The 24,234-nt window shown below is 46.8% G+C and overlaps 2 protein-coding genes across 2 annotated transcripts in view; one reads left to right on the forward strand and one right to left on the reverse strand.

Moving 5' to 3' along the window:
- FAM184B (family with sequence similarity 184 member B) overlaps positions 1–12,758 on the forward strand; it is a 138,230-nt gene extending 125,472 nt beyond the window's left edge. The window contains exons 12-18 of the mRNA XM_035005239.1: positions 831–994; positions 3,758–3,930; positions 4,771–4,917; positions 6,841–6,958; positions 8,580–8,684; positions 9,722–9,921; positions 11,427–12,758. Of these exons, the coding sequence (XP_034861130.1) occupies positions 831–994; positions 3,758–3,930; positions 4,771–4,917; positions 6,841–6,958; positions 8,580–8,684; positions 9,722–9,921; positions 11,427–11,520 (1,001 nt within the window). The 3' untranslated portion in view covers positions 11,521–12,758. The remainder of the gene's footprint in view (positions 1–830; positions 995–3,757; positions 3,931–4,770; positions 4,918–6,840; positions 6,959–8,579; positions 8,685–9,721; positions 9,922–11,426) is intronic.
- A 1,991-nt stretch (positions 12,759–14,749) lies between these two features.
- MED28 (mediator complex subunit 28) lies at positions 14,750–23,801 on the reverse strand. Its single transcript, XM_035005243.1, has 4 exons — positions 23,618–23,801; positions 19,861–19,927; positions 19,062–19,174; positions 14,750–17,802 (listed from the first exon to the last, which is right to left on the reverse strand). The coding sequence occupies exons 1-4, from the start codon at positions 23,765–23,767 to the stop codon at positions 17,605–17,607; spliced, it is 528 nt and encodes a 175-aa protein (XP_034861134.1). The 5' UTR covers positions 23,768–23,801; the 3' UTR covers positions 14,750–17,604.
- Positions 23,802–24,234: the final 433 nt, after the last annotated feature.

The raw sequence follows: 24,234 nt of genomic DNA on the forward strand, positions 1-24,234 counted from the left end.
ACCGCGATTTCACTGTCTGTGTGAGACACACTTGACCTGCAGGGTAGGTCAGTGTGTGAGGCGCAGGGAGTGTCCATCAGATTACCTGATCCACTGGGGTGGGGACCCAGCCATGCTGGATGGATAGGTGGAATGGTAGAAGGACGGAAGGGCAGGTGGATGTGTGGATGGATGGATGGGCTGATGGATAGATGGGCAGGTGGATGTGTAGAGAGGTGGAGTGGTTGGATGGATGGGTAGATGGGTGGATGGATGGAGAGAGGGAGGGAGGGAGAAGGGGAGGGAAGGGAATGTATGACAGAAGAGGAAGGGGTAATAAATGAACCCACTCTATGCTTTGCTAAAGGGTTTTATTGCATATATTTTTGTGATAAAGGATTTCAAAATATTGAGTTGGGTTTGGACTTTTTAAAGAAACTGGCTATAGAAATCACTGTATTAAAATCCTAGTGGGGAGGAAAGATAACCAAGTAAATTTTTCAACATATCATCAGAATAACTAAGCTTTGCTCTGTTTAATATACTATAACTTTCAGAGCAGCTTAGTAAGTTTATGGGAAATCCTTTGCAATGGATACACTTTTACAATGTCATCAATTTCCACTCTAAACATCACTTGTTTACTTTACAAGTATATGTTGAACACTTGCTCTGTACTAAGGCCTCTACGCATCTCATGGCTTATGGAATGATTGGAACAATGTTTCAGAAATAATTTGCAGTAACAAAAATAGAGTCTCAAAAAGTCCATACAGAAAAGCAGAGTATCAAATTTACTAGCACTTGAAAATGATCTTCTCTTTAAAAACCCATAGCTCTTCCTTCTCCAGAGTCCCTCAGGCAGGAGCTCTCAGAGCAGCGGGCTGCCTGCTCTGAGCACCAGAAGGACCTGGAGGTGCTGCAGGCAGAGCTGAGGACTCTGGGCAGCGTGGGCAGGCGGCAGGCGATCGCCCAGTGCCCAGGGGACAGCGAGGACCACACCGCCGCTGCCGAGGTCAGCGCCCCCACTCGGCCCACACAGCCCCCCTCTTGCAGCGTCAAGGCTGCAGGGAGAAAGTCACAAAGAAGGGGCTCCGGGTGCTCATCATTCCCTTCTGAAATGGGGAAGCCCCTTCTTCCACAGTCCTGGGAGATCCTGGATGGGCCTGCAGGCTCCCATTCTGAAAAGCAAAACAAAAACAAAAACACCAAGTTTTAAGTGCTGCATGTCATTTTAAATTCAGATGCAGTAGCATTTCAGAATGGCGTTGCCAGGATCAGCCCGTCAGGGTTACTCCTTCAAATCTGCAGAGAATGCCTCAGAACGCCTCTCCAGACAGACTCCCTGCCTCGACCTCCCTGTTCCCGTCAGTGGGAGCTGCAAGGTTCAACACCAACTCTCTTTGAACTTCCTAGTCAGACTTGGCCCCTCAGCCCCTTCCTTGTACATCCATAGCCCCACCTGGCCGGCAGCACAGTGACCCCCTAACAGCCCAGACCCCCCCCCCCCCCCCCCCCCCCCCCCCCCCCGCCGGAACCCACCGTGTACCATTCCGTGTCAGGTATGCATCTGTACAAAGGCTTCAGTGACTCCCTCCCGCTATCAGAACGACCTCCAGATGCCCGGCAATGAAAAGCCTTCACCCCACGGGCCACACTTTGTATCTTCAGCCGTATCCCCCTCTGCTCTAAACGTGGGCCCTGCCTCCTGCCCCTGGGCCTTTGCATGTGTCCGCTCCCTGCTTGGGATGCCTTCCTCCCTCCTCGGTGCCCAGCTCACCCTCGGGGCCAGGAGTTTCCCCTCCAATTTGAGTATATGTGCTGCTGATGCGAGCTCTAGGGGGCTCCCTTCCACACCTGCGATCCCACCAGTCCCTGAGCTCCCAGAGCATTTCCTATCATAGTTCAGCTGGCCCTAGTGTCTACTTCATGGTCCAGTTAGGCAGCCGTCATGTCATGGATGTTCTTCATGGATGTTCTCAACCGGACCAGGAGTCTTTTGAGAACCAGGCCGGTCTGCCTTATTTCATCTCCACCCTCACTCTCCGCACTTGGCACAAAGTCTGTGGATGCTGATGATTAGTTGGTGTCCCAGCCCTGCTGAAGATCCCGGGGACACGGGGATCGTTCACTTGAGATTTTGCCAGTACTGAGCACCTGAAGACGATTTGTGTTTAATGAGGAATATTAAATGATGAATCACAGGGAGCTCAGCCCAGTCAGTAAAGTGTAGCAGAGGGAAGACAGAATGTTTTCCATTAAGTGTTCTAGATTGGTGGGAGCCACCCATACGTATGGAAGGGGGCAGGGGAAATGTGGGATTGTGACATCTGCGATGACAAGCTCCCTGAGTGCCGTGGGTAGAGAACCCCGGGATCTCTGGGTGGATGAGATGATACCTGGCCGGCCACCAGGTGCCTGCCCTCCCCTTCACCTCATTGGAGGGAAGCCCTGAACCCTCTGGGAGGAACAGCAAGGCCTCAGAGGAAAACCCACACAAAGAAGAAATGTGGGAGTATTAGCAAGGAGGAACAGCCCCAGGCAGTAGGACCGAAAGAGAGAAGGGAAGGGCACCCCATAAAGGGGTGCATCCTTACATGGCCCCCACTGCAGGGAAGTGGTGTCCCACCTGCTGGGATCTTCTGAGGGGCCCTGTGAAATAATTGTCTTTGTCCCCCTGTCCAGAGGGGGATGCTTTATTCATCAGGCTCTCCCATTAGTCAAGGGTGGCCCCACAGGACCTTAACCAAGCTCTTCCCCGCTATACATATCGGAGTGCCCGGCGCCCATGTGCCCACGGGTGTCTCAGGCACACGCAAGCCCCAGGGCAGGAAGCAGGAAGTGTAAGGCGGGGGCCACAGATGCTCTCTGTGCCAAGCTGCTCAGTCCTCGTGTGCAATGAGCAAATGCAGAAACCTTCAGGCATGTTTGAGCGGCCTTGAAAACCGAAGCATTCACTAAGCAGGGGTTAACTCTGACCCCATTTAATTTGGACATAGATCTTCGAATTTCTGTCTGAACCCCTGGCGTTCAAGCGTCACTGCATTTAGCAAGCATTTATTTAGCACCTACTGGATGTCAGCCACGGCGCCAGGAGCCAGAGGACTGGAAAACTGGAGGGGAGATGGTGCCTTCCGGGGACCGCTCCTGGGCTAGTGGAGGAAACCAGCATCAAACAAAGGAGCGCCCTGCCGGGTAATCTCGCCACAGCCGGGATTCGGATTCGGTGATGGCAGAGAGGAGAAAGCTGATCGCTTCTTCCCCGAAGCAGTGCTGTTTAGGTGGGACGGGCGCTCTGGGTAGAGTCTCAGAAGGCAAGGGAGTCTGAAAAACGGGCGGGGTGTTTGGCTGTTTTTATTTTTTGTTTTTTAAGATTTTATTTATTTATTTGACAGAGAGATAGAGAGCACAAGTAGGCAGAGAGGCAGGCAGAGGGAGAGAGAGAGAGAGAGAGAGGGAGAAGCAGGCTCCCCACCGAGCAGAGATCCCAATGCGGGGCGCGATGACCTGAGTCGGAGGCAGCCGCTGAACCAACTGAGCCACCCAGGCGCCCCTGGCTGGTTTTGATTTAAGCCAAGTTCTTGGCCCACCGACCTTACCGAACTTCGTGAGGGGCCAGATGCGGGAAAACCTGGAGCCTGGCTGTGAGCTCCTGAATCTGGAGCAGGAGGCTGGGCCGCGCACGGTCCCCGGCTTTGCGCGGCACGTCTGGGGCCCTCTGCGCCTCGTCCGCCTTGGCGCCCCCTGAAAACACCTCTCCTGGGTCCTTTCTCCCCAGGACGGGGGCGGCCCGGGCCAGGCCGGCTCCCCGGAGGGCGCCGCGGAGCCGAGTCCGAGCGAGGCGTGCGGCCTCTGGGAGGAGAACTCGCAGCTCAAGGACGCGGTGCAGCGGCTGCGGGCCGAGGTGGAACAGCACCAGCAGGAGGCGCTGCAGCTCCGCGACCAGCGCAGGTGGGTCTCCAGGCCGCGGAGCTCCCCGCCCTCCCTCGTTCCCTCCACCGCTCCTTAGAGAGCCTCTGAAACCTAAGCACCTCCCCCCCAGGCTCCTCCCATCTCCCCAAAGGAAAGACTCCCTAATGCTAGCACTTCACTGATGTCACTCCAGACCCACGAAAAGTATTCTAGGCTCGACACTGCAGAGGATTCGCCCTGGACTAGAAGACGGAACCCCTATTTCCCTACAAATCAAGGAATTTGTGGAATCAGACCTAACCATACCGAAAGCATCTTCAAAACCAGCCATAGGGAGACAGGGCGATGGAATAGTTCAAACAGTGCTGGGTGCTCTTTAACTAGCTGTGTGAGCTCCTGAGAGTCAGCTAACTTCCCCAGGACGGTGCCCTGGGCTGCAAGTGGAGGTAAGACCACCAACTCTCAGGGCTGTCGTGGAATGCAGTGAAATGTAAGCAAGATTTTGCACCGGCCCTGGCCCAGAGGAAGCCCTTGGTAAGCCGTGGGGGTTACTGTTATTACCGAACCCAAGCTGGATAGCTCCTTATCAGTCCTGAATTCACAGCTCTTTCACCCCCTTGCTGGAAAGTTTATACCTACAAATGGAATGCTGGGGTAGGAGGTGCTGAGAAGGGGTCCCACAAGCAGGGTATATCCTGGACCCCACAACTAGAGAGCCTAGGTCTTCTTCCCAGTGTCCTGACCCCACATTCATATAACCACTCCCCCAGACTGTCTCCCCAACCCAGCCACCCAGCAGAGGGTGGAGAATCCCCAGTGCCCACGAGGTTCAGTCCTCAGAGCCCAGGGAAGCCCAGCTGAGCGTCCATCCACCCGCAGGCTGCTGGAGGAGGATCAGCAAGCCCAGCGGGCCCAGGAGGTGGAGAAGCTACGCCAGGAACACCGGAAGGAGATGCAGGCCATGGTGGCAGATTTCAGCAGTGCTCAGGCCCGGCTCCAGGCCCGGCTGGCTGCCCTGGAAACTGAGTAAGTGAGGCCTGGGGCCCCAGGTTGGGAGGGGCTAGTCGACGTACATTTTATTAGGGTAACCAGCTCATCCCAGTGTGCCTGGGACTCTCCCAGTTTTGAAACTGCAAGTCCCGAGTTCCAAGAAGCACCTCAGTCCTGGGCACATGGGGAGAGTTGGTCACCCCTCCCTTTGGGAGCCTACCTTCTCTTTGTGTAGGGCACTGGGAATCTGTGAGGAATGAGCACTGCCTTGTGGGCTTGGTTTGACCCTCACATTGGGAAGAAATCAGAAGGATCAAGGCCACTTTTTTCATGAACATTTGCCCCCTTCTCACATGCCTCATCTCATTTATCTTCCCAGCAGTCCTTCAGGGTGGAAACTGTTACTCCCCCGGAGAGATAAAGGAACCGAGGGGCCTTGTGCACGTTCACATGCCTTCACTGATTCAGTCAACAGATGTTTATTAAGAGCCTATTGTGTGCCCTGCCCTGTTTTAGGCTCTGGAGTTAGAGCCGGGAACTAAACAATGACTATGCTCTCATAGAGCTCACAAATGCTACATGGGAATTTAGACAGAAAGAAGCAAATAAATATTTGACTTCCTATCAGGTAGCGAAAGGTAGAAGAAAAACAGGATCTATGTCTAGGGAGTGGCAAGGGTGGGCCAGGAAGGCCTCTCTAAGGAGGTGACACTTAAGCACGAGCAGGTGGGGGAGTGAGAGAGCCATCTAGAGGAAGAGCATTCCCAGCAGAGACAACGGCAAGTGCAATGGCCCTGGGGCCTGCTTCACATGCCTGAACAGCCAGGACTAAGTGAGAGGGTGAGTGGTAGGAACTGAGGGTGGTGGGGTAGCTGGGAGGGATGAAGGAGACCCTGCACTAAACAGGAAGGAGTTTGGATGTGTTCAGAGTGCACTGGGAAGCCACTACAAGGCTTTGAGCAGGAGTGACATGGTCTGATTTATCTTTTAACGGGGTCACTCTGGCTGCTGCGAGGAGAAGAGACTTGCGGGGGGTAGTCAGGGTTAGCAGCAGGGAGACCAGTTGGAAGGCAACAGGTGAAGCCATTTGCCCAAGGTCAAGCAGCACTGAATCTAAATGTCACCTGTCTGACCCTTAGCTTTCGCTCTTTAAAAAGTGTTCTCCACTGTCTCCAGTACAAAGCAAATCATCCAAAATCCAGAGTGGAAGGTTTTATGGGCTACCATCTAATGGGCACTTACCATATGCCATTATCTCACTGAATCCTCACAACCACCTGGTTTCATGCCCATTTTAAAGAAGAGGGAACTGAAGGTCACAGGGAAAGGCTATGGCCAAGGTCACATAGCTAGAAAAAGGCAGAGTAGGGATCAGATCCCGTCACCTCACCCCAAAGTCCTGGCCTCTTATCAGCTACAGTTCATAGGTCACGTGCAGCCGTAACCCTCCCCCCACCATGAGGAGAGTTCTTTCTCTCCAGCTTCATGTTGAAAGGGCTGGGGGTACCAGCTGCCCCGCTGCTCTGCCGGAGAACCGGCGCATGCCGCGCTCCATCTCGGCCAGCAGATGGCGCCAGAGCCACGTCGGCATTAGCTTAGTGGTGGCGGCGACAACGCTGAGCTTGAGGGGGGAGCATTATTCCGCGGAGGCCTTTGTCCAGTGACATCCCTGGTTCCTGACGCTTCACTGAGGGCAGCGTGCGTATCATACACAGGCCCCGCAGCTTCGGGGGAAGTGGCAAAGGTCAGACTGGGAGCTGGGGTCCTGGGCTCCACCCGGAGCTCTGCAGCCAACTCAGTGGGTGGCCCCGGGCAAGCTCCCAGGGCCTCGGTTTCCCCTTTCGTGAATAGAGAGATTAGCTGTCCAGGCTACGCTCATGGCAGCAACCCCACCACGTCCACCTGTTTATTGTTGGGTGATGACAGTAAGGAGACTAACTGCATGCTTGCTCCAAACAGACTGACAGATTCTGGAGAGAAGCCAGGGAAGGGGGCGTCCAGACCAGAGGACGTTCAGCTCATAGGCCGTCTGCAGACCCGCCTGAAGGAGAGAGAGGAGATCATCAAGCAGCTCATGGTGAGGCTGTCAGGGCCACCAGGGGGCCCTGCAGAGTTCCTTCCGGAGGGCCATTCACTTTGTACCTGGCCCTGCTCTGGGTACCCACAGTTTTAATCCTGATAATCCTAAAACCACCTCCAGAAGATCCTTGATTCCTTTTGTCTATTACCAAAAACAAAAAACAAAAAACATACTAAAAAAATAAATACAGGAAAATAGAGGCAAAAAAAAAGCACTCAAGTCCCACAGCATCTACGTGACGTTGATTGACTGGTTTATTTTTTTTAACCTACGGAATTGGGAAAATCTAGAATGGCTTGCCTTCTGTTTGATTTTTAGTAAATCAATCAAGCCAACTATTGTTTATTGATCTTCCTTTTGCAAAAATGACTACCTGCTTTGCAGTTAGCAAGCCATCCCCTGGACTCCTTAGAAAAGTTTTCTCCCTCTGGTTCTGTATCCAACAGCCACCAAAGCCTGAGGCCATTTCTTTGGAAGCTCCCTCCCTCCATCCACTCCTGCCCATTCACACAGTCCACCCACCTCACATCCCTGGATCCTTCATCCATTGCTTTGGGCACTAACCTGCCTCTCTGTGCTCTCTGGTCTGGTTGAAAGCTGTCTGTATCACCCCAGCTGACCTGGCGGGGACTCCTTCCCCTGCCTTACCTTCAGCCCTGGAGACAGTGGGTCTCGACTCACTCCTGTCCGTGTAGCCCAGGGTGGAAGGGCTAGTTAGCCCCATCAGAAATCCAGCCGCCTCCCCCGACCCGCCCCATCTTGCCTCTACCACTTTAGTCCAAGCCCCTCACACACACCATAGAGAACCACTGGTCTCCCCACTCACTTGAACCTTGCCCACATGCTGACCTCACATGAACCAGAGCAATCTAGGAAAATATGTCAGATGACAGCCAGCACGGCTCTGTTCAGCACCTCCTGTGGCCTCCCATCTTCTCCAAGTAAAATCCAGTCTTATGGTGGCCTCACACAAATACAGCCCTCTCAGATCTCACTCCCATTCCCACCCCTGCCAGAGCCACTGTTTCATGTCAGTACACTGATGAGACCATCAGGAAAATTTCACCACTAACTGAAAATTAGACACTAAGGAATAGCTTGTTTGCTAAATGTGACAAAAGTATTGTGGTTAGGTTTTTTTTGTTTTTTGTTTTTTTAAAGAGTCCTTATCTCTTAGAGATACATATTGATGTTTTTACAGATGAAATTATACAATGACTGGGATTTGCTTTAAAAATAATACAGCAGGAGAGAAAAGTGGACACACATAAACAAGGTTGGCCACGTAGTGATTGTACCTGGGGTTTTCTTTCTTTGTCTTACTTTCTGCAGTAGACTCTTTTCAGATGCTAAGAGTACCTGGATATATATATGTATAAAGTGTTTCAAATAAGCTTGCCCTTTCCTATACAAGAGAAGCTGGGGACTCAAAGGCCACCGGAGTAAAGGTGCTTCCTCAAAGCTTCAGTGGACAGCAGCCTGATCCCCACTGACCTCCCCTCCCTCCCCTGGGCTTTCCTTCACTCTGTCATCTGCCCTCACACGGCCTTTTTCCTTCAGGTCAAACCCGATGCTGTACGGTTAGGCTCATGTAGATTCAGTTGTGTTGTTTTTCCAGGAGGAGAGAAGATTTCACTATGCAGCCTTCCCCAGTGCCATGTCCCATAGGAATCGGTCCTTCTCTTTCAATCCTCACCCAGGATATTTGACCCCTTCCATGAAGGTAAATTGGTTTGCTGGTTTCAAGCATTACACAATCCTGCTGGTTTCATTTTCCTAAAGGTAACTGCAGCTTATTTGTCAGTGGGCTGGCATACATTCAGAGGGATATCCATTGAAAATAAGACTCACAGGAAATAGTCCAAATTAATAACAAACAGTATTTATATCTGGCTAGGCAGATAATGTGTACTTATAATTTTTATGGGTTTTTGTATTCTCCAAACTTCCTATAAATAAACATGTCACTATTAATAATGGTTATATCTGGGATAGGAAGGAGAGTAAAGAGCAGGAATCTCCCGCTTAACTTTTTACCCCTGCATATATTTTTGGAATTTGTTATAATGAAAATATTCACATCCAAGTCTCTCATCTGCTATCACAAAATCCTAAAAGTGCAAAAAAAAATTTTTTTAATAGTTCAAAGGGCAGTAAACCTAACCTGAACTGATGTGAGCTCATTTATAATTTTTATATATGCCCCTCAGTGCAACAAGATCTAAGTTTCACTCCAGAAATATTAACACATTTGAAGACAATGGGCCCAAGCCCCTACTGGGGGGTTTAGATGGCCTTCTAAAGTCTAAAAAAATTTTTTTGAATTACAAAAACATACATCTATCCCCAGAAGTTGTTGTTAAGATTTTATTTATTTATTTGACGGAGAGAGACACAGCAAGAGAGGGAACACAAGCAGGGGGAGTGGGAGAGGGAGAAGCAGGCTTCCTGTGGAGCAGGGAGCCCGATGCAGGGCTTGATCCCAGGACCCTGGGATCATGACCTGAGCCAAAGGCAGGCGCTTAACTGAGCCACCCAGGCGCCCCTCCCCAGAAGTTTTTGATAAGAAATTGTAAACCTTTGTGTTTCTTAAAACATAAAGTAGACTGAAGAAAAAAATGCTTTAAAAAATAACATCTAAGTATATAAATAAAATTATCGCCTCCTCTCCCTTATGGTTTTGGCTGGGTGGGCCTTTTTACTTTTACAGTGATGCCTCTTTGGGGTGGCACTAACAGGCCTTCCTTTTAATACAAACAGAAAAAGAAGATGGAGGAAGTGCCCAGCCGAGTGGTCAGTGTGCCAAACCTTGCCTCCTACGCCAAAAACTTTCTGAGTGGTGATCTGAGCTCCAGGATCAACGCCCCTCCAATAACTAAATCACCCAGCTTGGACCCAAGCCCCAGCTGTGACCAGCCTTACAAACCCACCCAGTCTCTAGATGTGAAAACCGCCACGAGGTAGGGGGGGAGCTCTGATTTCGTTTCCACCGATAGGAGGGGAATTTGGATTCCTCTCTGGCACCACTCAGACTCCCGGCATTTGGGCAGATATAAAGAATAGCAAAACCCTGCCTTGGACAAATTACAATCCAGCCAAACGGGAAGGTTGTGTAAGAGGAAGGAACTATGTCACTCTTTAGAAGCGGTACTATTCTTGGTACTAAATTCCAGAAAGCCTTTTTCCATGGATGATTAGATAAGGGACATTCAGCTGGCCATGTCTGTGTGTGTTAACACAGAAGATGGGACTCTCATCATCTGGCCCTGAGGTCTGGATTCAAATTCTGGTCCTTCTTGTTCTTAGCTAGGTGGCCTTAGGCAGATTACTTACCTCTCTGGGTCTCCATTTCCTCACCTCTAAAACAAAGATAGTATAGCATCTCCCTCATCAGACTGATGTGGGACTAAAGGAATGAATCCGTGACACATGCTTAGCACAGGACCTGGTACAGAAGCGTTCAGTAGATTTCCACTATTATTATTAAGGTTATTTCTCAAGATTTATTGTATCATCTTGAGGTTATAAGACTCTTAATCTGTGGGTTTGGGAGCTCATGCATGGTATCTCAGAAACCATCTTACTTTCCCAGAAACCCTTGCAACATGTTTCTCTTTCGGGATCATGAGTTTTCCCTTTATTAGTTCTCCCTCCTATCCAGTCTTCCATTCAGAGGCAGTATTTCATATTGTGGGCTTTGAATTTTGCATTTCAGAAAGGGCTCCTTCTAAAAATGTTCCTTTTCCGAAGGCCTGCATCCCCGTGGCTATTGAGACAAATGGGGAGACACAGTCCTTTATGAATGTTGAGCTGGACAGAGCCCCTGGCAGTCACCAAATGAGTCCAGCCATTGTTTCACAGCTGTGGAAACTAAGGCCTGGAGCCCTGAACCCAGCCCTAACTGCTAGAGCCAGCTCCTGACTCTAGCTTCACCTCAGTAACACACACCTGTGTGTAAAGCTAGGTTCCCAGTTTGCATGAAGCTTCACTAATCAGATAGAAACCGTTCATTCAGGCAGGTATACATCGTACTTTCTTGCTTACTCTTTCCTCTTTTCAATTTATTAGGCTAATTCCACTGTCTTATTGAGATGCTATAACACATTAGATAGCTTTTAAAGAAGCCAGACATTGTAAGGCTGTGATGATTAACTATTTCATTCCTTAACTTTTTTATGAGGTTTATTTTTTATTTGTGCCTGAAATAAAATTACATGATATGCCTCATTAGGTTTTAAGTAAAACTGGAGACCTTGTTTTCAAAATGGGAATCAGATGTTCTCTCCCCACCCCATCTTTCACAACTTCTTTCCAGCTATGAATGTTGGCCAGTTACATTGTACTGTCTTTCCAAGAGTACCAGAAGCAGCTTTCTTTCCCTGAAAGATAGCGGGTTATTAAGTGGTTTGCTGAATAATTTTCAAAACCTTCTAAGAATCCTTTTTGTCTCTTGGCTTGTTTTTAGGACACAAGATGGTGAAACAGCCCAACCCAAAGAAGTCCAACAGAAACAGGGCTCTGCCCACCAGGAATGGTTTACCAAGTATTTTTCTTTCTAAACTGATTCTTGGGATCCATCACAAAGAGGACATTTGAAAAACATTTCTTTTAAAGCAACTGATTGAAGGAATGAACTAAACAACCAACCAACCAAATAACTTGCTTATGATATGATTTATATATAATAGCCAAAACAAATTTTGGCCTTAACATTTCATACTATTTCATTGTGACACCAGTGCTTAAAAAAAATTCTTGCCATTAAGGTTAAAAACCAAACAAACAAAAAACAACAACAAAAAAGTGTTATCAAAAGTCACCCATAGGAAAATGTTATTAATGTTGCTGATAACCTTCACATTGTACTTCTAGTATCCAGAAGATTTCATTCCACTTTATGGAATACCAGGCTTTGTGATTTCCATGGTCTACTCGAAAAGTGGTTCGTTTTTCCTTAGAATGCTAGTCATCTCCACTTGAAAAGTATTTCTATGTAAATGACATAATTCCAAAATGCACATTCAACCTCAGTAGGAAGAAGAGTAAAACAAAGTTCAAAATACTCATGAAAGCCAATTAAAAAAACGACGCAAAACTAGGAGTGGACTATAGGAAACCTTGGCATACTTGGATTGAATGCTTTGACTTCATAGCTCCAGAACATGAAGCAGACTATAGAGGGGATAACACCTACCTCAAAAGGGGCTTTGCAAGAATTAAGCAAAATATTATGAGTAATGATACCAATCATGAATTGGAATTAACCACTGCCAGTATATTTCTGTGAATAACTGAGCCTCGCCCCATCATCCATCTCAGTTTCAATGATTGTAGTTTCAATTTGGTCACTTGTCAAGGTTTCTAGAGTATTCTATGAAGTCAAAGACCTACTGAACCTGTAGTCTTTGGGCTTGGGCCCTTTGCCTCATGGTGCATTGCTTCCCCATTGCATGGATGCTCAGTACATTAAAGGGAATCGGGACTGGCCATTCACAGTCCTGACCTGTCAGTCCACACTGAATTGTCTGACATTCTTACAGAGCAGTGTGATTTGACAAGACTCAATACAATTTGGGCAAAATATGTTCTCAGTCCTTTGGTGCTGGCCCCACAGGTGGCCATAAACAGTTGTTTATTCTATGCACTGTCAAACCCTGCTCTTTGAATAAAACTTTAAACAACTGGGCAATAAAAAATGGCTGTGACTTGTATTATTTTCCCAAAGAATGGTGAAATTAGATGAAGATGGAGCTTGGAAATAGAAGTTCACATTAACCTCAATTAGATCATCTTCAAATAAAAAGTAGCTGCTTCCATACATCATTTTGAGAGAAATGCAATTACAATTCACAATTCAAAGGTAAAATCACTATCTAATCAAAACACATGGCCCTATAATTTCTTAAATGACAATATGTTACCAATGTAACATGCCATTTTATTTTCAGTATCACACTTTTAAAAAAAAAGATTTTTATTTATTTGAGAGAGGAAGAGAGCGTGAGAGAGCACAAGTGGGGGGGCGGGGCAGGGAGAGAGGGAGAAGCAGGCTCCCCGCTGAGCAAGGAGCCCAAGTCGGGGTTCGATCCCAGGACCGAGGTTCATGACCTGAGCTGAAGGGAGATGCTTAAGCGACTGAGCCACCCAGGGGCCCCAGTATCACATTTTTTTTTAGTTATCTTGTTTCCTGCTTAAGGTGAGCATTGTAGGATTATGCCTGCATTTTGTGTTTTAAAAAATATGTACGGATAGTTCTGTTTACTGAAACCTTTTTCTAACACTGCAACTCCTGATGACTAGCAAAGTAGCTGCACTTTGTACGACTGTCCTTTAACTCAGCAGGACACCAGCTGCAGGGACAGAATTTTACTGAGACTTTACATCTGCTTGATTTCTTTCTTGGTGCAGGTGAGTGAAAGATGGTTCAATTTCAAGATTCTACCCTGCAATGATTACATCTTTCTTAACTAAATCTGTGCATGCTTCTACCATTTATTTCTTTAGGACATATTCCTTAAATGGAGTGAAGTAAAGCGTCAAAGGATACACGCTTAAGCTTTCTGACATAACGAGATTATCATCTAGAAAGTTTCTATCAAGTTTACACCTTCACTAACTGTGACTAAAATCCTACCTCTCCATACCCTACCATACCCTAGGTAATGCTGACAAAGAAACTCACTTGAGAGATAAAACATTCTTCCGGTTTTTATGTACATAATCTGATTCCATCAATCTCTCAAGAGCAAGTGGTCCAGATGTGACGGTGATGGCCTGGGGAGAACAGTGGAGATGAAGAGAAATGAGCTGATTCAGGATTGAGTCAGGAGGAAGAAACAGCAAGATTTGGTGATAAATTTCGGTAGGCCCTATTATGACAGAAGAAAGGGCTAACATTGCTGGAGCAAAACTGGAAAGGAAGATTGCTGTGCTGTAAAGTGTTTCTTAATTAGGGTGGGAAAGAATGAACTCGCCCAAGAAATGGCTGCTATCTTGTACTTCAGCCCTTATCAGCTGCTCTAGCATCATGTAATATCCTACACAGTAGTTGCACTTGAGGTTACTTGGTCTCTACACTCATTCTCCAGGATCCATCTGGATTCTGCAAGGGTAAGGTTGGGAAATTAAATGGAGCTTTGTTAGGGAACCACTCTCCCTGCAACCTTTAGATTTCTTATGGTAGCACTAATCTCCACCATCACCTTAGGGGTGCAATATTATTATTATTGTTATTATTCTGAATATTTGAGAGACAGCGCGCACATGTGAGCAGAGGGAGAAAGACAGGGAGGAGGGGGAGGGGGAGAGACAATCTCCAGCAGACTCCCTACTGAGTTCCCACTGAGTGTGGAGCCTGACGTGGGGCTCAATCTCACGACCCTGAAATCATGACCTGAGCCAAAATCAAAAGTCAGCCTCTTAACTGAGCCACCCAAGCGCCGGCCCTGCAATATTATTTTTGATCTATTACCTCCTACTAGCTCAACTATCTGTTGTCCCCCAGCAGGAGATCATCAAAGATGCCCCAGGCACTCAGGGTGGCTGTTGACTATTTGTTAAGTACCGGTAGTTTGTCATTATTCCTCCAGGGGGAGTCAAGATGGTGAGGGGATAACCAGCCAACTCCACTGTTCTTGTATACAGTGTTCCCTTTTACCTTCCAGTGTTTGATCCTTGCGCTGGCAATGTTTCCTTCCACTGGGAGGTTTCCCTGAGGCACCACTGGTGGAATCTTCAGCACCTGGGCCACTGGTAACTGTACCACCACGGGTCTTTTTTGCCAGTCGGACAGTACATGAGCCAGTCCCCAAACCCCATCCTACTGCTGGCTCTCTCAGACCATGTCCACTAACATCCATGTCAGTCAGGTCCTCCAGGAGCTATATCCCAAGACACACTTAAAATTACAAGACATTAACTGGAGGTCTCTGGGAACCCTGCGGCAGAGCCCCGAAGGCGGAGCTTTGGTAACTGTACTCCCCCCATAGTGACTCTCTTGAAGGGAGAACTGAGCAGCACTCCACTACAGCCTCCAGGGCCCCAGGACCAAACACTCAGAAATGTTAATATTGAGAAGCTGGGTAAAAAAGGAAAGATGAATCAAAGAGAATGAATTCAAGTAAAAAAGATTAAGTATCCATTCAACTTAGCACCAGCAAAGTGGCTAGTAACCATAACAGCACAGTGATGGTAGTGGGGGGGGCAGCCTGGAGGAGAAGGAAGGGAGAGGAGACACGCTAGAGACTGTGAACGAGGGGCCGGGAGACAGGGCAGCAGCTCAAGCGCCGAGGGAAATGCTGAAGTTGGGAGATGAAGAATTCTGTGAGCTGGAGGGAATGATCCAGTAGACAGGCGATGCAGGGGACGAACACCACCCAAGGATTAAGCCTAAAGAAGGCAACTAACCTGGGACCCTGGACACTGGTGGAAAGGTAGGCACTTCGGGAGATGGAACAGCAAGGAAAAAAAGGATACCCTGAAGAGGTGGGTAGGTTTGTCATTCTGGGAGTGGAAAAGTAAGGGAAATCCCAGCTGATGGTTTCTTATTTTTTCACTGAAGGAGACAGCAGCTCAGAGGGTTTTCTATGTTCATCAACAATTAAGAGGTCATTAAAAGGAAAAAGATATTTACAAACAGGTAAGACTGAAAAACTGCTATTTATTTGACAGAAAACTTTTGAAAAAATAAATGGCAGTAATTGGTCCTTACATGAGTTCAAAATATTTTCACTGAGCACCAAACAAAATAGTTCCCAATCTTTTCAGTAAGAACCTCTATTACTGCAAGACTGCCTAAAACTTAATCCCGCCAATCAGAGCTTCTAATTGGTATGAGGTGGCCAGGTTAACAACCTTGAAGTCATACTTTTAAAAGCTTTGTTTAATCTGTACTGAGGGGTTGGCCCCAGGCTGGGTACCCCACACACATGCACACAAACAAAAATGAGCAGTAAGTATTATGCATAAAAGATAAATAATATGTGGTCACTGTACATTCAGAGGGGAACAATGCCTCCTTCTCATGAGGGGCACAGAGACGGATACAAATCACTAACCCCCAGGGAGAATCAAGCAAGGCTGGCAAAGAGAGGGGAAGTCCTGTGTCCTCAGGGTGCAGCAGAGAAAGCGTGCAGAGACTTCAGGGACCAGGTGGCATCCAGGCCAAACAACCATGAATGGATGATGTCACTGTTATGGAGGGAGGAGCCTTCAAGGCTGAAGAAAACAAAACAAGTCAGGACACCTGACTTGCAGAAGTACTGCCTATTTAGAAAACAATAGAGCATTTGTTTTGGGTTAGGAGATGTAATCTGATAAGAGACTGGTAAACAACAGAGAAAGGAAAATCCCACCTAGGGAGCACCATGCGCAATGCCCTTCTGCACTTCTCAAGGGCAGCTCAACAGAGAATCTCATTGGCCCGTGTAACCAACAAGAGGGTAAAATGTCTTCCCCCAAAAAGCTGAGGCTCCCATGATTTTTGAGGATGGGGAGTTCACTGAGGGTCACCCTGCAGCCCACTCCCCACCCAGAGGCCCCAGTCCCTTGGAATCAACTATTCATTAGCAAGAATCATCCTTAATGAAAATTCTGCTACAAAAAACCAGAAACAAAAACGACACAAGCGAACAAAACTCAAAATGAAAAGATGATCATGGCAAGCTTTAACTTCTCATACTGCACGTACGCAAGTGCCATGCTGAAAACAAGGTCTGTCCCCTTACTTACGCTGATTCATCACTGCAGAACGTAACAAAACTTAGCTTATCACTGCTCTTACTACACACCTCCGCTCCAAAAAGTGAAAAAACACCACACAAAATATAAGCTTAGCCCAAATAAAAGTCAAAATCAACGTAAGGATCCTACTATATTATTACTACACTAACTTAGGATATTATAATCCTTTCAACGTATTTACAAAATATCCTCATTCTAAGAGCTCCGGATGCATTACAAACATCACTGTATTAGAGTCTTCTTCTTGAAGTAATTTAAAGTTTTGAAACATGCAAATTTACCTATTTTCTGCACTACCACCTAGGGATAATTGTCATAAAAGGCCCACCACCAAACTCCTCATCCTCTGATTCTTAGATCAGATCATACAAGCTAATCTAAAACTGGAACACAAAGAGATTAAGTCATACAAAAACAACAAAAAAATACAAACAGAAAAAAGAAACATGAAAAGGAAATCTGTAAGTAGCATCACACTACCAGTCTAAACTTTGCTAAAAACAGGAAAATTTACTTGATTTACCAAAACTATATAGGCATTTTATAAAGTACTCAAGAAATAACGCTTATAAAAATAAGGGGAGGGGCGCCTGGGTGGCTCAGTCGGTTAAGCGACTGCCTTCGGCTCAGGTCATGATCCTGGAGTCCAGGGGGTCTGCTTTTCCCTCTGACCCTCCTCCCTCTCGTGCTCTCTGTCTCTCATTCTCTCTCTCAAATAAATAAATAAAATCTTTAAAAAAATAAAATAAAATAAGGGGAAAATTTGAGGTGAGATCATCAACAAAAATCATCATTCTTTGGCAAAGAGTTCTTCCAAAATGTCATGTCCACAAGAAGTGATGTTTGTCAAAACCGTGTTTAGACTGACTCACACACCAGATCACCTTCAGGCCAGCTCTGACTCAGGTTTGCTTCATTGGTGCAGGGATATTAGCAGATGCCTGCTCGAGGTAGGCCAAGGAGCCCTGAGGGATTTCGGCTGGCTTTTTGTGCTGGACGTTGATGTCTTCCAGCACCTGCTGCCAATGTCTCAGTTTTGTCAAGTGCTTCTGGACTAGAGCATCTTTCCGCTGTAATTCATTCCTTAGTTCTGAGACATCCTGCAAATGAGGACAACGAAGTAAGAGCAAGTTCATGAAAAGTGAAAATAGTTTCTGATTTGGTCAGAGCCTTAAGAAGTAAATTCAAAACAAGAGAATCAATTAAACCATTGTATGCCCATTACCCTGCTTGGCTCCACTATCTGAACAACCCACAGTAATTCCTCCAATGGAAGATGCCTAACACTGGGAGTTTTTATTTTTCATTTTCTTTTAATAAGTAATACAGATGTTCCAATATTCTAAAGTACCAAAGGGCAGCCAAAGAAAATCAGTCTCTTTCCCATCCTGGTCCCCAGGCACCCTCTGTCCAAAGGCTATTGCTGAGAATCTAAAACACTGAGAATCAAATATATGCTAACAACTGTTTAAAAAGAGTCCAAAACCACTGTTCTATCAGTTCAGGATAAAGTGTTAAAATCTCATATTCAAGAGCTTTTTAAATGAGTATCAGCATTATAATTCTTTATTAAGGCCTGGCCTTGAACATACCTATGTTCTTACTCAAGTGTTCTGACATGATATGATCTGACAATGATAAACCGTAAAATATCATCTTACCCTTCACGTTCTCAACAGCTGATATCAATGAATAAAAAGAATGTTTTCAATTAATTGGGAGTAGTTACTTCAAAAGGTACCAAAACCAATCATTTCAATTTATTGTTTCTCATTAGGGGCATCACAGGTCTCCTGGGCAAGATGATTCTTCTCCCTTCCACAATGCACTTGGCAGGCTTTGGCCCAACAAACTAAATGCCAATAAAGCTTTCCAGTCATTGTGGCAACCTCAACACATTTCCAAATGCCCCAGTTTCAAACAATTGAGATAAATGAAATCCTGAGTCTCAAGGAACCTGGACAGAACATGTAATTTTTGATTCCTTGAACAAAACTTGAGCCCTTCCTGTGTCTAAGGCAGCCGGGGATACACACAGCTCACAATTTTTGTCCAGACTGAGCTTGTTGTCTACATTAATGGCTTCTCCACCTTTTTCAAGCAGCAGAGCCTTTCATCTTCCATGAAACCCAGCAAATGAAACTGCTCTGTTGGAAGCCCATCTTCTCCCCCCCCCCCCCACCCCTGGCTCCATTACCTGCCCAGCTTGTCATCAACATTGACAACTAGCAACATTTGTATTCAATCTATAAAGCCCTACTGTAACTTGTGGGAAAAGGATGTGTCTCATTTAAAGCACATATGGAATCCTGACAACATGTGCTCTTCCTAAAAGTTGAGAAGAAATGTGAGTTCATACCTCTTTGATAACTTGCTCTGGTTTCTGGACAGATAACTGCAATCTTTTTTGTAGGAAAAAACATTCCGTCTGTCTCGCAATATCCAGAAATTTCTGGATACACTGATCAACACCTTATTTAAAAAAAGACCAAAATATTAAGAAAAACACTAGACACATATATCTCCCTCATAAATGAACAGTCAAAATATCAAAATGGCATCTTCCCATAGATGTAATCTGGAATTTTAATTCTGATCACAGCAGTGATACTGACTCCCAACCCCCATGTATTAACCAACATTAAATGGCACATAATTTGTGCTTTTATGAGGTGAATGATACCTCATTACAACACAAAAGTTCTTCTGAAGAGAGACAATCCATCCAGAGATCCAGCAAGTAGCATCATGACTTCCAGTTAAAATGTAACATGTAAAATATAGTACAAAAAAGTCAGAAACACTGGCTGCCTCTGGGGACAGAACTTGGGTGAAGTCAGGGAAGCACAAGAGACTTTTCTCTGTGACACCTTCAAAAAATAATCAAAACTTAACTTTTTTGAAAAAAGCAGTATGCATTGTTGGTTGTCACTGTCCTATACCAAAATGGAAAGCTCATTTTAAGTGGTTCATTATGAGGGAACATGTCAATTAATAAAGTGAACAAAGAACCAGTAGTATATAGAAATGACTGCAATCTTATTCTCTGGAAAAGTTCTCTTAGGATACAAATAGAACTGAAACATGTCGAGTATAAATTCAGCAATTAGGAATCTTGCTGAAGGTAAGAACATAATCTACAAAGAGTAAATTCTTACCAGTCCTAATTTCTTCCTGATCCGTGCCATTGACGTAGTCCTGACTCACAAGAGAAGCAAAGCAAGCCTGTGTGACCCAAACATATAAGAAAAAACATGTCATTCACATGTCAAAAATCTTACTTCAGAGTAAGAAACAACTTCTCTTGAAGTCATTCAATGAGTTTATAGAGTCTGGGTTTGCACATCAGCTGACAAGATATCCTCCTGCTAATGAAGGAACTTGGTACACTGAATCCATCAGGCCCTCCGAGGGAGAGCCTGCAAATGAGGCTGCTGGTATATGCAAGCACCACCACCTGGTCCCGACTCCTGCCACTCACCCCTTTCCCCACGGTCCCATTCCACACCAGAGCCTGGGCCCCTGTTCCAGCCCCACTTACAGCCCCTCCCTCTGATGCTTACATGAACTGTATTACCACTGTGTCAGGACTTGGGTAAATCATCACCTCCTCAGAGAGGCCATCTCTCTCTCCTCTTGAAATGGCGCCCCTCCTGCTCACTATCCTCAAGCCCAGCTTTACTGTTTTTCACAGAGTTAACTGACATCATTCCATTCTTTTAGTCCATTATTAGTTGGTTCCCACCAGCAGGTGGGAATTTTGCATGTCTTGTTCACTACACTCCTAGTGCAAGAAGACTGCTTGGCACTGCTTGGCTCACTAAATAGGTTAATGACTGACAGGACAACCTAAGGGAACAAGCTTGCTGTCACATGGAAAAACAAGGCCCAAAGAGACAGTTTCTCTAAAGGAGCACCGATCTAGATGAATACGTAATTCAGCAATGGAGTTATGTGCACAGGAAACTGTCAGAAAACGCACAAAGAAGGCCTATCACTGGGCAGTGGGGTCAAAAAGAGAATGGGATGGGAGCTGGAGAGGGGAGCAGCGGTCAGAAAGGAAGCCTCAAACCTCAGGAAAGCAGAGCCTCACCAGCAGTAAGTAAACTACACTTGGTGTGAGGTAGGCATATCTGAGCCCAAATTTAGGCCATCAACCAGATGTGAGGGCCCTTTGGGAAGCAATAAATTCTGCTGTTAGCAGTTTCCCCCAACTGATTTATACAGAAAAATCACAGGATGACTCCTGGGGAATCCCTGTAACAGCTCAAGAAATCAGAAAAACAAATTGCCCATTCTGTGTATTACTTGGAAAGACGACTCCTGTTGGACCTAGGACATGAATAGGGCACACCTGCTCTGAGAAACCTGTGGGTGCTGGAGAACATCCCACCCAGGAGGCCAACCAGGCAAACCAAGCAACAAAGGTGGAGCTGCTCCCCTACAGAGAGCAGGGCCACCAGACCCAGTGAGAGGAAATCTGAGCTCAGGAATTTTAGTTCCCTCTTACCTCTTAAAAAAAAAAGGATATTACACACACAGGTCTTTATAGATAGTTGGGCAGTTGTATAGAGAAGAAAATATGTGGTGGTCTATAAAAAGAATACGCTTTTTTAGAAGTATGTGTAGGATGGAACTTTTGACTGGACAGTAGGGAAGCCCAAGTCCTAGTCCTCATTTGCATAAACTGAGAGTCTGGCTTTGGGCAAGTAATTTCTCCTCTGAGCCTGTTTCTCCATCCGTAAAAGGAGAGGATGGTCTCCAAGGTTCCCTCCCACAACAAGAGGGCATGATCTCAATAAACTCACTCCATTAAAGAGCATTTACTGAGCAACTAGAATGAGAAAGCCAGAGACCTCAAGGGACAGCACTCTTTAAAAATAGAACATGAAATGGGGCACCTGGGTGGCTCAGTTGGTTAAGCGACTGCCTTCGGCTCAGGTCATGATCCCAGGGTCCTGGGATCGAGTCCCACATCGGGTTCCCGGCTCAGCAGGAAGCCTGCTTCTCCCTCTCCCACTCCCCCTGCTTGTGTTCCTGCTCTCGTTGTCTCTGTCTCTGTCAAATAAATAAATAAAATCTTTAAAAAAAATAAAATAAAATAAAAATAAAAATAGAACATGAAATGAAAAGTGGGCAGGCAGGTGCCACGGGCCGCTGGAGGCTCTGGAATAGAAGCCCACAGAAACCACAGGGAAATTAAAATGTGGCCTTTGAGATGAGTCTTGAGAAGACTAGATGGGTGATCATAAAGCAGCAGAGGGAGGGCCAGGCAGCAACTCTCTCTCCTTCTTACCTGGCTTTGTCCAAACGCCCTTTTGGGTTTCGTATTCTCTGGGAAGCGCCGTTGGCAGCCAGGCTCATGTGTGCTCCCAGAGTTCCCTGGGTTTTCTTCTACCAGAGCAGTGATCACACAACACAGCAACTGCCTGCTATTTATGTTTCCTCTACCCAACTGTCATGAATTCCTTGAGGGCAAGGACTGTTCTCTCTGCATTCTTAGCACCGAAGACAGGGACTGACACACAAAAGGCTCTTTCACTGGTCGACAAATACACATCCAGCACTTGCTATCTGCTACCACTGTATTAGCACTGATGGGGGAATGAGGGAGATATGGCCTCTGACTCCAGGGGCCTGGTTTGGTGGTAAGTCCTACAAAAGGCACCAGGGTGGATCCACTAAGGATCTGATGCACAAGTTGGGGGAGGGGACGGAAACCCAGAGAGAAAACAAACAGCACATGGAGAAAAAGTCTTCTGTGGTCAGAGTAAAAGGAAATTGCAACGGAGAAGAGAGCCAAATATGCAGAGCTAGGAATACCACAGTAAACTTTCTGGCTCCGTCTCCAAGAGTGACAGGTAGCCACTAAAGGGTTTTAAGCATTAGGGCGCTGGTGTTGGCTCTGGCCAAGACTTCCACAGGGCCAGTCTTTCAGCAAGCACTCATGACTGACCGCCACCTACCTCAATGCTAAATGCTGCTCTAAAGCACCACTGAAAAGGCGGCTCATCCTCCTCCCCGATAAATTCTGATGTCCTTTAAATCAGTTATCTCCCAAGTTTTTGAATGTACACTCCCCAAGAAATGCATTTTTCCCATGCAGCCCCAATAACACATTCATTTACAAACTATATTCACGCTCTACTCTGCTACTATATGCAGTATAAAATGCACATGACTTAAAATGTGGAAAAGGTAGCTGCAATTATAAGTTATTTTATTTCCACACAATAATGGCTCGTCTTGCACTCTAGAGATCACTGAAAGCCATCTTATTTTTAAGCACCTATTTTTACCTCTCCTTTGTCTACTACCACTCCCCATTTTCTTTGCTAGAGGGTTAACTTCTTGGGTAGAACTCAGAGTATGGGTCATCCCTGCCTCCCTTGCCCCTCCAGCTTTCCTTCTTCCCTCTCTCCTAGTACCAAGTTTCACACAGTAACTTTCACGTAAGTCCATTTCATCTCCAAGAGTTCATTAGTTTGGGGCGATCTAAGGATGGAGCCCAGCGGAAAGGATACAGGCCGTAGCAGTGTGACGTTACCCGTCGTAGATGAAGCAGTATTAGACACGCAGGGACGCGGGGAAGAGCGCTCGGGGATGGGCCCAAAAAAAAGATGGGACGGGAACAACCGACTAGGAACCTAGGAGGGTCCTGAGACTAGGGATGGACAACCTTCAAGTCCACGTGCTTCCAGAAACATAAAGTTTACGTCTCCGCCAGCAGACCTGAACAGAACTCCGGCCACCACTCAACGTGGAGACGAAAGCAAGTGACTTCCGTTCTCTGAGCCTGTTCCCCTATTTGCAAGCCTGACGTGGGCATCGCTGAAAGAGACAACTGCCCAGGCGCAGCTTACGTTTCAGGAAAGAAGGTAGGCTGGGAACACAGACGCCCCAGCCTCACCTTACCTCAAAAGATGACTCCAACTCGTCCACCAAGGTACTGTTAGAAGTTCTCGGAGGGCCTGGCGCGGCCTGAAGAAGCGAAGCTTGGCCCCTGGAGTCCCCGGGGTGTCCAGGTGGCTGCCCGGAGAACATCCCCCCCAGCGGAGCCGCCATTTCTGGAATGGCGCGCAAGAGGCCGGCTGCGGCTGCGCAGGAGCGGGCGCGCGCCGCTCACGTGGCACGCCTAGTCATGTGACATTGCGGGCCGCCGCAGGCGTCCGTGGGGCTCCAGGGAAACCGCGGGTCTGACGGCCTTGTTTTGTCCTTTGCTGCCGGTAGGCGGCCAGGCTTTTCTTCTTATTTTCCTAACTTAAGCACTAAAGGCTTTGACGCGATTTGACGCTGTTGTGGGGAGTGGAGAATCGGTAACTACGGTGGAGCTAGCCCTTCCCTGGGAGTCGGGATACTCCTGTGCAAGTCCCGCCTTTGCCTTTAAGATTTGGAGTGATTTGGGCCAAGGCTCGCTCTCTCCGGGCTCAGGGGCTCAGGTTAACCGTTGGTAGGAGGGAGGCACCCGTTCATTCCACAGTTATTGAGCGCTTTCTGTGCACCAGTGACTAGTCACTGTGGATATAACAAGA

Source organism: Mirounga leonina, unplaced genomic scaffold (genome assembly GCF_011800145.1).
Source record: "Mirounga leonina isolate KUSES-001 unplaced genomic scaffold, KU_Mleo_1.0 Mir_129, whole genome shotgun sequence".
Classification (NCBI taxonomy): Eukaryota; Metazoa; Chordata; class Mammalia; order Carnivora; family Phocidae; genus Mirounga; species Mirounga leonina.